Source organism: Osmerus eperlanus, chromosome 20, assembly GCF_963692335.1.
Source record: "Osmerus eperlanus chromosome 20, fOsmEpe2.1, whole genome shotgun sequence".
Taxonomy (NCBI): Eukaryota; Metazoa; Chordata; class Actinopteri; order Osmeriformes; family Osmeridae; genus Osmerus; species Osmerus eperlanus.
The window spans coordinates 5239609-5255808 of NC_085037.1; the positions used below are offsets into that span (position 1 = coordinate 5239609).

A 16200-nucleotide genomic window follows, 5' to 3' on the forward strand; every position below is an offset into this window, starting at 1 on the left:
GATAACACAGAGTGCTCCCACTGGCTTGAAACCCAAGTGGGCTTTAGAAAAACATATTCCAATCACACCTGTCGTTAAATAGGTACACCTAATCGAATGACAGCTCGGTTTAGAACAAGATGGTGTCCATTACAACCCTTGAAACAGAAATTCATGGCAGCATGGCACATAGTTCTTTCCCTCTCTCTCTCTCCTCTGAATCATGGGTCTACTCAGACAATCCCAATCCCACTCCCCCCCCCCCCCCACCCCCAAAACAACCCAAAAATCAGCACTTGGTGTTAACAGGAGATAAGCACTGTGATAACCACCCCCCCGTCGACCTCACACCCCAAGAAGCAGCTGTGACCGAACAGTCAGGAGGCTCGCATGCGCGGGGGGGGGGGGGATAAATGACACTCGGTGACAGTGGAGAGGGAGCGGGGGGAGGAGGGGGTTGGTGACAGGATGATGACAACGCAGATGCCGGTCGCAGGCTGATCCATCAAGAGAGGGCCACAGACGGATGGGCCCAAACTGCAGATATTATTACAGCTAATGATTCACCTCAAGTGGCGATTACTGGGGTACAATCGCTCTTCCTCACCCAGTCCCCCCTCCCCCCACCCACACACACACACACACAGTCTTTAGGGCTGGCACTTGGGGGGAGAGAGGGAAACAGAGAAGGGGGAGTGGGGTGAAGGATAGAGAAGGAAGGCCGCAATCGCTTCTGACTGGCCCCGTCAGTGGAAATGCCATCTCTTTGACTCCCTCATAAAGTGTCAACGATGTCACAGACAGAGAATAGGGAGTGAGAGAGAGAAAGAGAGCAACAGACAGAGAGAGGGGAAGTATAGAGTGAGTAAGAGAGAGATACTGTACGGAGAGAAACAGATAAGAAGGGAGGGAAAGTAGGGAGTGAGAAACAGAGAGACAGCCACAGAGACAGAAAGAGAGACTTAAGAGACAAAGAGAGAGGCCGAGAGAGAGAGAGATCCGCCCACCCCCCGGGTGTGTGTTCCGTACCTGGTGGCAGGGAGAGTGCTGACCCTGGTGAAGAATACGGAGGGCTCCACGTCCACGTGCACGCCCAGGGTCAGGTCCCGGTAGTAGCCCTCCACCTTGCCCGCTCCGCCCGAGTACCTGAAGTTCACCACCGCCTCCAAAGTCTGAGGCAGGGCAGGAAGAGAGAGCTCCATTTAGACAAGCTGACTCTGAGAAGGAGGAATATTAAACAAATCATTCAGAGGTCCATCGCGGGGTCAATTGGCTGCAGACAGACGATTTTGATATTATGACTCTTGGCAAGGTGTGGAAGAGAGATCAGTGTGTGTTTGAGGTGAAAGGTCACAGCCAATACTTAGCGGCATACAGTAAGCTCCCATTATCTGCAAAAAAAAGCTGGCTATTTTGAGATCAACGCCGTGAAAAATGCATGATGGTCAAATAATAAGGGAAAGAGAGTGGACAGGTGCTGCGATGGTACAGGACTGTGGATGTGAAGGGGGCGTGGACAAGACCTGGCTGGTTCAGAGCTGTATGAGTGAGCGAGGGGTAAAGGAAAGGACAGGGGGGGGGGGGGGGGGGGGGGGGTGTTCTGGAATAGCTCTACATTTTGGGAGGGTGGGCAGGTGGTGACTCAGAGACAGCTGAGTGGATGGAGGGAGGGATGGATGGAGGGAGGGTGGGCAGCTGGACATCCGAGGGATGGCGAGGGGAAATTAAAAGTGACAGTTAATGGGAAGGAGGAACACTCGCTGACTCAGCCAATAGGCTAAAGGGGGGTGAGAGAGCGGCCGAGGTGGAGCCTTTTGTGCCTCGCCCGCCCGCGTACATCATCCCTCCTCACATACTGCTGATGGAGGCAGTTGCCGCCTCTTTCTGGAACAAACTTGCCAATTCCTTATGATTTTCGCATTTTATCTCTTTTTTTTAGGGTGGTGGGGGGAGGCTAAGTGGAATGATTTTCTGAGTGCACTGGATGAATGTCTGGCACAGCTGCACTGAACCAATTTCAGCCTAATGAGACTACCACACTACAGGTATGGAGGGGAGGAGATGAGAGGGAAGGAGAGGAGAGGAGAGGAGAGGGAGGGAGGAGAGGAGAAGGGAGGAGAGGGAATGAGAGGAGAGGGAAGAGAGGAGAGGAGAGGAGAGGGAGGGAGGGAGGGAGGGAGGGAAGGAGGGAGGAGAGGAGAGGAAGGGAGGAGAGGAGAGGAAGGGAGGAGAGGAGAGGGAAGGAGAGGAGAGGGAAGAGAGGAGAGGAGGCAGAGGGAGGGAGGGAGGGAGGAGAGGGAGGAGGGAGGGAGGGAGGGAGGGAGGGAGGGAGGGAGGGAGGGAGGGAGGGAGGAGAAGGTAGGGTAGGGTAGGGTAGGGGAGGAGAAATTGCCATTACTATGTAGCAGACACCTTAATAGCATATTTGTATGAAGGCATTAAATCTCTGATGCCAAGAAATGAGTCACATTATGCATTAGAACAACTGAAAGGGCAACCCACCTTGTCCATAATATCCATGCCCTAGCTGTGACAAACATATGATGTGAAAATGTGAAAACATATGAAACACATCATATGATGAAAGAAAAAAATAAAAACACACACACACACACGGAAGGGCCTGTCAGGCTGGTCTGACCGGGGGAGAGAGACAGCCAATAGGCCCCAGAATAACAACGGCCCTGACTTGATGATCGGAATCACATTTGAATTGATCCGGTCTGAAAGGCTCGGATTCCCCGCACGCCGGGGCGCTGATTTCAGACACCGAGCAAGGCGCCGCGGCCGTCTGTCAGCCTCCCAGCCCGGGCAGACATTGTGCTTCTCGGCCGTCACTGCAGCACGGCCGCATGAAGAATCTCGCTTGAATCAAGCCTTCCGCTCTGGGCCACTCGGGACAGGGAGAGCCTCTCCTAAAAGGCACGATGCATGCAGGCCACACAGAAACGGAGAGACTAACCAATGTGCAGCCCTGGGGAGACTGGCAGTGGTCAACAGGGGGAGTTTTAGTATGTCGGGAGTGCCGCAGGTTTGCTGCGTGGTAGCAGTGAGCTAAAGGCCCTCCAGGGAGGACAGCTCGCCTGCTGCAGAGCCCAGAAGGAGCGGCCTGGATCCCTCACAGACTGGACCGACCCCCCCCCCCCCCCCCCTCCCCTCTCTCTCTGTTCACTCCTCTCTTCACCCATCGCCCTCTCCATCCATCTCTTCCTCCATCCCCAGCCCGCTCTCCCAGAGGACTCTATTTCAATCACACCGGGCTAAAAATAGCCTCGGCTGTAATGAGGCGAGCGTGAGAGGAATGGGCCAGTGGGAGGAGGCAGAACTGCGGGACTGCCCTGCGCACGCACACACACACACACACACGCGCGCAGACACACAAATACACGTGCACGCTCACACACGCAGACACAACGGCAGGCACAGACAAAGACACAGACAAACACACACACACACACACACACAGAACAAGACTTGGTCCTTGATGCAGGCAGAATGACAACGCACCCCCCCAGCCCTCCCCAGCCCCCCCCCCCCCGCCCGCTCTGAGAGAACGACTCGCTGCGCCGAGAAAAAACCCACCGCGGCCGCTCGCCGTCTGTCATTCCGATTCGTCCCCGAGAGCACGGACAGCTGCTTTGCGCGCGCGCGCCTCCAGTGGAGATCACAGCCGCGTCTTCATTTCGCCGGAGCGCGCGGCCGCGGGGGGGCTCGTCACGAGGACGGGGGGGACAAATCACACCGACGAGAACAGAGCGGCCGACAGCACGGTCACCGAGCGCCCCGTAGGAAAACACCAGGCTGCCGAGGACCAGAGACGACCCTGCATATTTCATTGTCCGCGTTCAAACGTCACGCGCTCGCACGTCACCTGCCTGGACAGCAGACCGCACACGGCCTCTCCGCCCCGGGGACCTGCGTATGTCCCCTCTGGCACGCGGGGACCAACACACGCTGGGATGAACGTGTGTGTGGTGTGTGTGTACTTACACGCCTGTGCGTGTGTGTGTCCTGATCAGAGATAAGATCCTGACACACACACACACCTAGCCAAACAGCCAGGCTCCTCCCTAGCGCATCCCTGTCACGGGCAACAAGAAGCAGCCACCAGAGGAAAGGCAAGGCAGAGACCACAATAATAGCAGCAACTACAGCATGCATACATACATACACACAGTACCAGGACAGCCAGACTACAGATATCCCACATCAGAACAGCCATAAACAAGCCTTCTAAGGTAAGAATGCATGGTCGAACAGGCTTGGACGCAACTTGAAAGATTCTGCTTAACAATGGCACTAGTACTGTGGGCTACGCAAGAGATGAATGAGGGGAACGTTCTCTCAGTACAGGGAGATCTGGACTGATGCTGTGCTGTTTGGCACCAGAACCTTTGTTGGAGGTAATTAAACAGCTGTCCTGGACTTCACACTAATCCCCTCTGCAATGTAGCTACCACAGACCAGACCACAGGCTATTACAACCCAGTGAGATACACTGTGTGTGTGTGTGTGTGTGTGTGCGCGCATGTGAATGCACACACACGCGTCTTTGTGTTCAACAAATATGGAGGGCACTTCATAGCTGTGTGGGCTTGAGGCAGGAGAGGAGCGGGCCCGAGTCCACTGTAGTATGAATCACAGCCCGAACTGCAGCCGTTCCCACTGTGGGTACTTGGGATGTGACTGTGAGTGCCGACCACAACAGTGAACAGCTCCGAATCCCACTGGGTGTTGGTCATCAGAGATGTGTGGGAGGACATCTACCCGGCTGATACCCTGCCCTGGTAGCACGAGCCCCGCTCCCCCTGTCAGAAGCTATAGCCCCGGCATGGATGGAGTTGATGGCGGGCTAGCAGGGTTGTGTGGGGGGGGGGTCTGGGTTGTGCTGTAGGTCTACGTGCATCCAGGCTACTGCTCCGATTGCAGGGGCGCAGAAGTCAGGCCCTCGCTCGTTCTCTCTCGCCTGTTCTTTAACTCATTTCTTAACTCTCTCACTCACTTATCAAAATTCACCCCATTCCCCCGCCGGGGGATTAGTAACGTTGTATCTGGTGTCTTATCTCCCGCTCTCCTTCGTTGGGTTCTTCCCTCCCCCACATGAGCGAGCAGCACAGGTGGAGGTGATGGTTACCAAGAGAGACCCAACCTATGGCTGGGAGAGCTGAATCGGTATTTATCCTGCCCAGACAGACGCAATAACTCCTCGATGGAAAATAGATTTTGCAGTGCATGTTTCTAACATCTCATCAAAGGACGCGGTAAAAGGCACTGGTGCGGAATATCATTATCTCTCTGGAAGGCCAAATTGGAACGAACGTGAAGCAAATTGCGGAGATGGCTGCAATTACTCCTTCCTTCTTCCTCTAATCTCTCCTGCTCTCACCACTGCGTGTTTCTTCTTTGAAGCTAGTTAGACAGGTGGTTGGACACTTGGTAGAGAGAGAGAGAGAGAGAGAGAGAGAGAGAGAGAGAGAGACAGAGAGAGAGAGAGACACACACACACAGAGACAGATAGAGAGAGACACAGAGAGAGAGAGACACAGAGAGAGAGAGACACAGAGAGAGAGAGAGAGAGAGAGAGAGAGAGAGAGAGAGAGAGAGAGAGAGAGAGAGAGAGAGAGAGAGAGAGAGAGAGAGAGAGAGAGGCGTGAGAGACAGTGTGCTTTTTGCCGAGGCAGAAACAGAAGCCCCTGTGTGCCTAATTGTCCTGAAAATGAGTCCTGACCCGGGGTGCAGCAGCGTGTCTGGCTGACTCGGGAGAGGTGAGCTGTTGGCCAGGGAAGCCATTTGCTCCCCCAGATGACTCTGATTCTCCCCCCAGCTGGAGGGGAGAGACAGGAACCAGGGGAATGGACACGGAGAACATCTCACACACACACCTATGTGAACTCCCGTCAAGCTGGGAGTTCACATTCCTCTTGTTCCGTCCATCTGTACGCTCGCTCCGAGAAGCTCTCTCCATGCTATTTGCGGCCTCGCGACAGCTTGGCATGATCGCACTCCTTCTGCACTCACTGGGGGTACATGGTGATTCATGAGGAAGATGGAGACGAGAGAGAAAAAGTTTGTCCTCCCCAACTGTTGAGCCGAGCCGCAATGACTATGCAATAATCCCAGAACACACAGGAGTAGAGCACACAGACCCTGGACAAGCCTGTATTGATTGGAGAGTTGTTGCCTGCGCTTCATAAACCAGGTTAGCAACAAAGGTTCAGCAAAGAGGCCAAGACAGCTCCACTGCCAAAACAAAGACGAGGTTTCCATAGAAGTAGAAGTATTGCGGTTTCCCCTGCGCGCACACACACACACACACACACACACACACCCTCCTCCCTGTCTCCTCCACCCCCACCATCCAACCAGACGACACCACCTGCGGCAGGGCAGCACTGTAGTCCCGTTTACGAGACGCTCTTGACAGTTCCGCCCGTAGCGTTTTAAGGTCACGCCCGGCACCAGCTCACAAGGCAGTCATTATGACAAGGGGACCGGTTCCGGGCCCAGAGAGCACCCCAGCTGGCTGTGATTGGCTAGGGCTGGAGGGGAGGGGGGGAGGCGTGGGGAGCGTGGGAGGATAAGAGGTGTCAGCCAAACTGTTATTGCAGCAAGTAGAAGGTAATGGAAATATTGACACGGGGGCCTGAGTGGCTTCCAGTCAGCCGTGCTCCCGGAGCGGCGCTCCCCAAAAGCCTGCGCACCACGGCAGCAGCCAGTCAGCCCCAGTCAGACAGGCCATTTAGACCCGGTGATGGGATCTCTGTAGTGCAGCGATCCTGCGGGGCAGCCCGCGGGGGAGCGGCGGGGATGGCTGAGGAATCTCTGCACCTCCAAAACATGCAGCGCCCATGACTGTTTCAACCATTTACGAAATATCGTTGAGATAGCGGGAAATGTACAGTGACAGCGAGAACGCGGGTCGTTTTTCCCCCGTAGAAGTAATTAGGGATGGTTGCTGCATCAGGAGAAACAGAGACAAAGCAATTTGGACGGAAAAGGTTTTGGATGTCGAGGCAGAGCTTAATTTCACTTTCAGTCGCTGTCACAGCCACACCGGGTCCAAAGTTAAACAAACAGGCCTCGTCGCTGATCACGGCCAGACTTCATCATTCTAACCACCTTCTACATGGGGATCTGCGAGTCGATATGCTCGATCAAGAAAACTCGACGTTTTCAATTACAGTAAGACAGAATGCATTGCAAGACAGAAATCTAAGTACCGTCCACATTCAAGCAGGCAATTATAGTTCAGAGCTCCAGTGGCCGTGGCGACAGAGAAAGAGAGAGAGAGACCGTAATAAAAACATGGCCTTACGGTCTAATACCACACTGTGATCTTTCCTCAGTTATGGATTTTCATATTGGTGCAAAGAATAGAAGAAATTCAATTAAAGAAAGGCGATAACCAAGGGTACCAATGGACCAGGAAAACAATGCTTAGTATCTCCTGCATATATCCTACACCAGCACCAGAGCACCAGCTAGTCCAGGGACAAGCGGTGTTAATATTCCAGGATACCAACACAACTTCACTACCTCCTCTTCTACTAAGCCCAGACTAAGTTCTGTCATCCTCCACAGACTCTCTATTCTCTCCACCTTAGGTGTTTCTCTGTGAATCACTGAGGCGAGGCACCAGAGGGGGAGAGGCGGAGAGAAAAACAAGAGCAAGAGCGAGAAAGATACCCCTTTGATGGAATATCTACCACTCCATCACTACTGTTCCTGATGCAGAACACGCCAGAAGTAGCGTATGATCACCGCGGCGAGCTTTATATGGTATACTGTTCAGCTATACATACAGTACTGCCCAGTATACTGTACAACTCCCTCCACTCTCTCTCTCCCCCCCCCCCCCCTGTTCCTCAGAAGTCGTGCCTGACCATTTGGCCCCTGCACGGCTACAAATCAGGGCCATCTGGCCTCCGGCGGCCCTGCCAGATGCCCTGCCCCGTCACACACACACACACATCTCACTTTCCCATCAGGCCCCAGCCAGGTCAGGGCTTACACAAGGGGCCTGGTCTGCTCACAGGTTCCTAGCTGCCTCTGTGTCATCAAGGGGCAGGATCGGTGTGTCTGTCCCCTCTGCCTCCCCTCCCCCTCCCCGACCACTCTGCTGGAGGCTGACGGGGGCGTAGAGAGCCTCCCACAACACCGCTCTCCACCTCCTCTCGTACGGCACGCACACACACACACACATTTGCATAATGATATGTCAGGCGAGCTGTGTGCCCTCCCCCGCCTCTCCAGTGGGGAAGGCTGAAAGCAGGGTTGAAGTGTGTGCACGTGTGTGTGTGTGTGTCGTGACGCTAATTGTTTTACAACCTGCGTCCACATGTGTCTTTGCACGGCCCCCTATAGACAGAAACAGACCGGGATCCTGTCAATGATGGAAGCTATTCATGTCCCCGAAAATAGATTTCTTTTTGTGAGCGTTAACTAATTCACTTACTTGGGGGTAATCTGTTTAGGCAGAGCGAGAGCGGGGGGGGGGGACAGTCTGACGGCAGACCAGGGCCACGGAAGAACTCCGTGGTGACATGAGAGTTCTTCCCCCCCCAGGGCAGTGGACATGTTTCAAACCATGAACAACAGAAAAGAGGAGGGGAAAAGAGTTGCAGGAGGAGGGAGACAGAGAGACGGAGACAGAGAGACAGAGAGACAGAGACAGAGACAGAGAGAGAGACAGAGAGACAGAGACAGAGAGAGGCAGAGTGAGAAAAAAGCGTGCTCATTTGTGTGTGTGTGTATATGCCTGTAGAACCCTGCAGGACCAGGGGACCAACCCTCCAGGGCTCCACACCTCGCCTGTTCTCTAAGCCAGGGGCCCGGGGACGAACACAAACAGCCAGGTGGTGATGCACGGCCAGACATGCACGCACACAAACACACACACACACAACTATTCAATGATCACAGAAAGACACACGCATACACACAAAATCCCACAAATGTGTGCATGAGCCACACACACACACACACACAGAGTGTGACAGGGTGCCGAGGGGAGAAGGAGACAGTGAGAGAACGATGCCTAGGCTGTCGACCTGCAGCAGCACACCTGCCAGTGCTGACAGGGTACCATGGTAGGTGGGTAATCATCTGTGGATGGTGTGGGCCCGCTCTGTGTGTGTGTGTGTGTGTGTGGAGGTGAAGCTGGGCCCAGGACCTAAGTCTAGCAGCATATGGAGCTACGCTCGGGCTGCTTCACTGGATTACACACATGGATTGAGGTCCAGTAAGCATAATGAAATGCTCGGTTCCCTTCCAATTTCACCCACTGTGAGCTTGCACCAACATGCACACGCCAGAGCCTGTGAAGACTGGGGGGAGGGCCCGCACACACACACACACACACACACACGCACACACACACACACACACACACCTTTGTTTGTTTCATGGCAGAACTCAAACTCTCTTCAAAGCGATACGAGGAGATAAAAGCGGTGGAGCAAGCGGCCGTCATTGCGGGGAGTTCATAAAACAGAGGGTGGTGACAAAGACAGAGGGAGAGAGAGCGAGTTTGTAGGTATGTTACATATCACAGAGAGCATGGTACCAGATTCTGACTGTGGGTCCTCCTTAACACACACACACACACACACACAAACACTACTCCGATGTGAGAGGGAGATAGCCACAGGTGGCCCCTGCTGTGCCTTGCAGATGGGAGGAGTGTGTGACCCTGTGGCAAATCTCATCAAACTGCTGTTGTCCCAGCATGCAGTGCTTGGCACCTGCTCAGCACCCAGCTACTAGCGCCAGACTTAGACCTTGTTACAGCAATCAGACACGCCGCTTTCCTGTGCGCCGCAAGAAGTAGTGAACACACACACACACACAGTCGAAGCGTACACACTCTGTCTCTCCAAGGCCTCCCCGGGCCTAAGGCCCTGTCTGAGGCTAGAGGCTGAGGCTGTGTAGAGGCCAGACGGTGAGAGACAGGGAGCAGTGAGGCCCGGGGCCTGCGGGACAGAGGGAGCAGGTCAGGGAGAGGTCTCCTCCCTGACATGGGTCCTGCTGGAGAAGCACTCCCTGGATGTGGAGTCGTCCCCCCAGGAGGTCACCTGCCCCCTGGAGGCCGGGCCGAGGCCGGGTCTCTTCACCCCAGGTGAGAGACTCGTCAGAGGGAAGCCCCAGGACAGCTGCAGATGTCCCCCACGCGCCTGCTCCGCTCACTTTACAGGAACACGCACACACACGCGCGCTTTACAGGAAGGGTGGATGTGTTTACCATACATTGAACCTCTGAATGTCTGTGTGTGTGTGTGTGTGTTGTGTTTGTCGAGAAGTGCTATGAACATCTGTGCAAACCCTCCCAGCACATAATCCACTCCCTGTTAATGGCTACCTGTGACAGCAGTGCATCCTGGGAGATCTGACGGTACACTACCCACCTCTCAAAGTACAGAATCAGAAGGGACCCCAAGTACAGCTGGCAGCCATTAGAGGTAGATGTGAGTCAAACAGCCTGGTTAAGGTGAGCAGATTAGAGGAATAAACCTGCTGGCACAGCGCCACCCATCCCAGGGGAGAGAAGGGAGGGTGACGGGGCTGTGGGCAAGCACGAGATGATGCCATCTGATTGCTCAATCGTCAGCTGCTTAATCATCTCTTCCCTCCTTCCTTGTCTCTCTCTCTCTCCTTGTCTCTCTCTCTCTCATACATGAATAGCTTACAAACTTTCCCGGTGCTATTGTAAAGGCCTGAGTATCCACACATGCATGTTCTCACACACACACACACAGGCACATGCACAAGCACACGTGCACACACACCAGGCACTCCCCTCTGGTGTGTTGTCCACGTGTTCCATTGATGTGTCAGGGGAGACAGACATGTTGAATAACACTGACATCCTCATGGCAGAGTGTTTGAGGAGCTAGCTGTCAGATCACCCAGGAGAGAGCAGGACTCCGGACAAAAGAATCAACACGTGAACACAGAACGGCACAGCACTGAGCCATGACAGATCTCACCAACCTCTCCCATTGACGAAGGAAAGCAGGGGGAAATGCCCTGTAGCTGATGGAACGCTCTGAAAGACCTCCCTGATAACCTACTGGTTTTCAACGGGCTTAAAAAAAACGTCCAATGCTGCTGCATTGAAAGCCTCAGACGGCTCATCGCCGTTTTCGAAAGGGAAGAACAGAGACGGCAAGGTAACCGGGTAATTGGAAATAACACCAGTGGTGTTTGAAAAGTGGTATCAAGGAGATTTCCTTTCGTACGCTGCGATCTGCTACATGCTTATTAAAATCGACGTTTTACTTGCTGTTGAAAGGCCGGTCGGCGCTTCTCCTTGGGAGTATTTGAGCCGTGTTCACATCTGCTTGCACGTGTCCCGACTGTTAGAGATCTACGGTGTGTGTGTGTGTATGCGTGTGCATGAGCGCGTGTGTGCGCGCGTGTATGGTGGCAACGTCGTCGAGAGGACACTGTGAACATGGTTTCATCTAAAGGTCACACAGTAGCCTGTAGAGGATGATGCTGTTCATTAAAAACAAGCAAACTCGGGCCAGAACATAGTGATGTGTTTGTTTTGGAGCGCTGTTTTCCCCCTCAGGAAGCCAAACATCGCCCTATCCTCCCCAAAAAGAAACTGAAATGAATACCCTATCAACACTTTTTTTAAGTTTACATTTGAAATATCCTAAACGCTCTCCCACTCACCGCCCCTGCCCAAAGACCCAGACTCTCCACTTTACTGGAAGAAGGATCCATCAACGACGGGATTACTATTCAGCCACGAATCAAACGAAGACATTTGGCTGTAAGGCTCTGTTAACAATGGTCTGGTGCTATTTTGTTGAAACGCTACATGAAAACACCAATTGAATGGTGGGAAAATGTTCGGTCTAAATGCAGTGGCTTTCATATTTGCTGTCATCTGGGCTGGCAGCACTAGAACTGAGGCATTTGACTTCCGCTGAGGTGGAGACCTGGTATATTGAATTAAACATGAACAAGCCTGAGGGAGGGGATTTGTCACCAACACAGACTATTAAACACTAGTGGGAAAACAGCACTGTTTCCTCCAGAAATACAGTCTACCTTTTTACTAACAGCATGTTGGACTCGATATGAAACGCACCCGACCAGATATGAGCTCTGCAACAGAACGACAGAGGTTTTTTTCCCGGAAGCCAGGAACATTTTGCATTGCACTTCAACCAGGAGTTGGCGGTCAACAGGCAGAGCGCTCAGCGGAGACGAGGAAACATCATCCTGCTTTTCAGCGCTTTCACGCTTAGGCAGGCAGGCAGGCAGGCTGGAGAGAGACGGCCGGGCAGGCAGACAATTACAGAGGCAGGGAGACATACAGACAGAGAGGCAGACTTGTGCAGAGGCAGGGAGACAGGCAGACAGACAAGTACAGAGGCAGGGAGACAGGCAGGCAGAGAGGCAGACTTGTCCAGAGGCAGGGAGACAGGCAGCAGACAGACAGGCAGACTTGTGCAGAGGCAGGGAGACAGGCAGACAGACAGGCAGACAAGTACAGTGGCAGGGAAACATACAGACAGAGAGGCAGACTTGTGCAGAGGCAGGGAGACAGGCAGACAAGTAAGCAGGGAAACAGACAGGCAGAGAGGAAGGATGGGGGACAAGAATGCAGGCAGTGAGACAGGCAGAGAGGGAGGGAGGCAGAGTAGGATGGCTGGCTGGCAGGCAGGGAGACAGTAGCAGAGATGGTAGCGGTAGTTATAAATAACTCCGTCAGGAGCCTGGATGTGAATGTGTGAGCAGAGCTGGTCACACATCGTACAGAGCTTGGGGAGGGGGGGGGGGCAGTGCTGGGGAAGGGAGGGGGGGGGGGGGCCGGGGGATATAAATAGGCACCTGAAGAGGACGACACAGCAGCCTGCATCTCCACTGAGCTTCATTAGGCCTGAAGAGAGTGGCCCTGCTTGCTACCCCCTTGTCCTCCCCCCCCCCCCTCTCCCCTGCTCCGTGGCAGTCTGCCTAGCCTGACTGGGAAGCCCTGCACTGTAGGCTTAGGCACGGCCCATTGAAGGCCACTCTCGTTCATTAAGAAACTGCTTACATAGGAGTTTGCGGGAGGTGCGGGGGTGGCGCTGGGGGGAGGGGGGTGGATGAATGGATTCATCAATTCATTGAGAAGCTCCTGGTACACAAAGTGGCCCGGAAGACTCCGAGGGCGGAGGCACACTGAATCAATGCCCACCCCAAAAGGTTCCGTCGTATCTCCACTGCACCCTATGGTTTGTGTATCTATTACTCATACAGACATTTGTTTTTACTCCCAACTCCAAACAGTCCTGTGGACCAACAAAGAACATCATGACTGCGTATGTGGTACTGCGCATCCAAACAGAACAGCACCTCTACAAAGTTCTACTGGAAATCAGAACTACGACGGTTGCACGGTCAGCAATTCATTCTCTCCCCAACGAGGCCTGCAGGCCTCCAGCCCTCCAGCCCCCAGCTCCCCAGCCCCCAGCACTCCAGCCCTCCAGCCCTCCAGCCCCTCAGCCCTCCAGCCCCCCAGCCCCCCAGCCCTCCAGCCCCCCAGCCCCCCAGCCCCCAGCCCCCCAGCCCCCCAGCCCCCCAGAGTCATGCGTCCAGGCAGCCAGTAGACTTCCTATTCCAGAGGAAGGCATTAAGCAGCAGCAGGTCAAAAAGGAAGAAATAAGTAAATAAATCAAATCATTTGTGGGTTTGTATATAAGCGTGGGCGGGCATCTGAGGGGCCCCTCGCTCGTTTAATATCACAGCTTCCCTTGGAACGGCCCTGATGCCATCTGCCCTGGGATGATGGGTTCACGGGCAGGGTAACCGAATGAGTGGGGGGCCCCTGTGCCGGCCGTGCACTGACTCATTGGGCAATCGCAGAAGGTGGGATTATTACATTTCTGTCCCTACTCCTGTCGCTGTCACTCAACTCTTCCCCCTCACCACCACCCCCCCCACCCCCCCCGCCCCGCCTCACACCTGCATCCCCGGAGGAGCCGTGCTAATCCCCATCCTCCCGTCGGCACGGCAGGCCCGAGTCACAATAACGCCGTGGCTCCGACGGTGTGAGAGAGTCCCCCCCCCTGCCGTTGGAGCGCTACGTAAACGGGGCCGGCGGCGGAGCGCCGCACACCAGACACGCGCACGGCTCGCACGCGTGCACACACCCTGCACGCGCACAAACACTTGGCCTGAGGAGGGCAGGAGTGTGGGGGGGGGGGGGGAGAGTGAGAAGTGGGGATGGAGGAGTGAGAGAGATAACAGATAACAAGCCCTGCTAGTGGACTGTCTCCAACTGAGTCACTGACAACGTGCAAATCTTTTTGTGAACAGATATCGGTATGAGGCACAGGTTCCCGCCCCCCCCCCCCTCCCCACCGCCCCCCACGAGATGACACGTCTCCCAAAGCACAGCCACACTTGATTTAGAGGCGAGACAAAAGAAATAGGGGGGGGGGGGGGTAACAGTGAGCGCCGAAAGGTCAACCAAGTATGCTTACTGTGCGTCTCTGGGGATCAGGCAGCAGTACGCGTCACGGCTGATTTATCATCCGAGCGTGTGCACGTCTGTCAACAGCCACAGACACACTGCCAGCACACCCTCAACCACCTCACACAGGCAACCACACACACACAGGCAACCACACACACACACACACAGGCAACCACACACACACAGGCAACCACACACACACACACACAGGCAACCACACACACACACAGGCAACCACCTCACACAGGCAACCACACACACACAGGCAACCACACACACACAGGCAACCACACACACACACAGGCAACCACCTCACACAGGCAACCACACACACACACACACGTGGCATTTTCAGGCAGGCTGTGCATCACCAGTGTAACACGCAGTGCCACAGTAGAGAGGCGCGAGTTGTAATAACAAACGGCTTAGAAAAGTTCACCAGGTGAACTCCAAGCCAAATACCACTGCTCCCTACAGCTAATGTAATCGGACCAATCTGCAAGCTCCGAGGTTCTCTGCTGAAATGGCCTTGTATATCCCCACGACAACACATGAAGAAGAAAAAAAAGCAGAAAGAAATGCAATTCATAGACTAACACAGGCATGAAAACAGATCTCTGATCCTTGAAAACGGTGACACGTTCCTCCATACCTCTGGGCAGGTACCGAGGCAGAGGCGGTGTCGTGGAAGGGTTTGGCTGCAGCGAGACGTGGGCAGTAAGTTGGATCAGACCCCGTGCCGTTTTACACAGCACACTCTGCTGTAAACACAGGCAGAGAGAAAAGCTGTGTAGTCACAATGGGCCAGTCTGGAATGTTTTCTATTTATATTTAATCACATAACGACAAGAAACATCCTTTACCGTACAGAAGACGGTAAAACAACATCTCAAAAGACCAGTCTGGTGAGCTAGAGAGTTCCGTTTCATGTGGAAAAATTGCCTCCATCCATATTTGATGAAACCAAACAACGCTCTATAAATAAATCCCAGGCAGCACACAGACAGACTGGCCACCACACAGGGGGGGGGGGGGGGGGGGGGGTCTGAGCCCCTTCTCCGGGTGGCACAGGTGGACCTGCCCTGTATCGTGGTCACTGGTCAGCTCGACTGAGATGTCAACACCGGAGTCCTCAATGGGCCATTGAACCCATTCAAAAACTCGTCTTCGCTAACAAGCCTGCAGGGGGGATTTCAACCCTCGCTGTGAACCCCTTCACTGATCATTACAGCGTTCTGTCACCATCACTCACCTGTCACTGGATGCATGACCCCGTGTCTGTGGCATCACACACAGCAGAAACCCTGGGTCTGAAGCTTGGTTACAGTGAAACCTTACATCAAAACCTTCGTTTTGACGATTTATTGTTAAGGAGACACATTTAAGTGTATCCGTTAAATATGAAGGTACGTATATTATATGAAGTACAATATAGTGTTTTTGATACTGCCACTGATAAAGTCTGGATGAAGTCTGTGAAGAAATAGCACCATGTACAAGCAAGAGTGGAAACTAGGGTAACAGTCGGCATCCATGGTTGGTAGGAGAGCTATGTGATCAATTCTAGTTGTAATTGCATCCTGCGGATTCCACATGTGGTCTGCAACAGACCCACTACTATTCTACGGTAGCCGCCTGTTTCTACAGGGTGCAACAAAATGAGTCACAGTGGTTGTCACCAGACTAAACTCAATGAACTAGCACACCCCAGGACTCACTTACCCAGACTGCTCTGCTCTCTTTCCCTC

At 53.9% G+C, this 16200-nt stretch overlaps 1 protein-coding gene across 1 annotated transcript in view; it reads right to left on the reverse strand.

Annotated features, from left to right (window-relative positions):
* Nucleotides 1-16200, reverse strand: part of trappc9 (trafficking protein particle complex subunit 9) — a 90585-nt gene that overhangs the window by 31664 nt on the left and 42721 nt on the right. The window contains exons 17-18 of the mRNA XM_062446057.1: nt 3851-3909; nt 1009-1151 (exon numbers count right to left, since the gene is read on the reverse strand). Coding sequence (XP_062302041.1) covers nt 1009-1151; nt 3851-3909 — 202 coding nt within the window. The remainder of the gene's footprint in view (nt 1-1008; nt 1152-3850; nt 3910-16200) is intronic.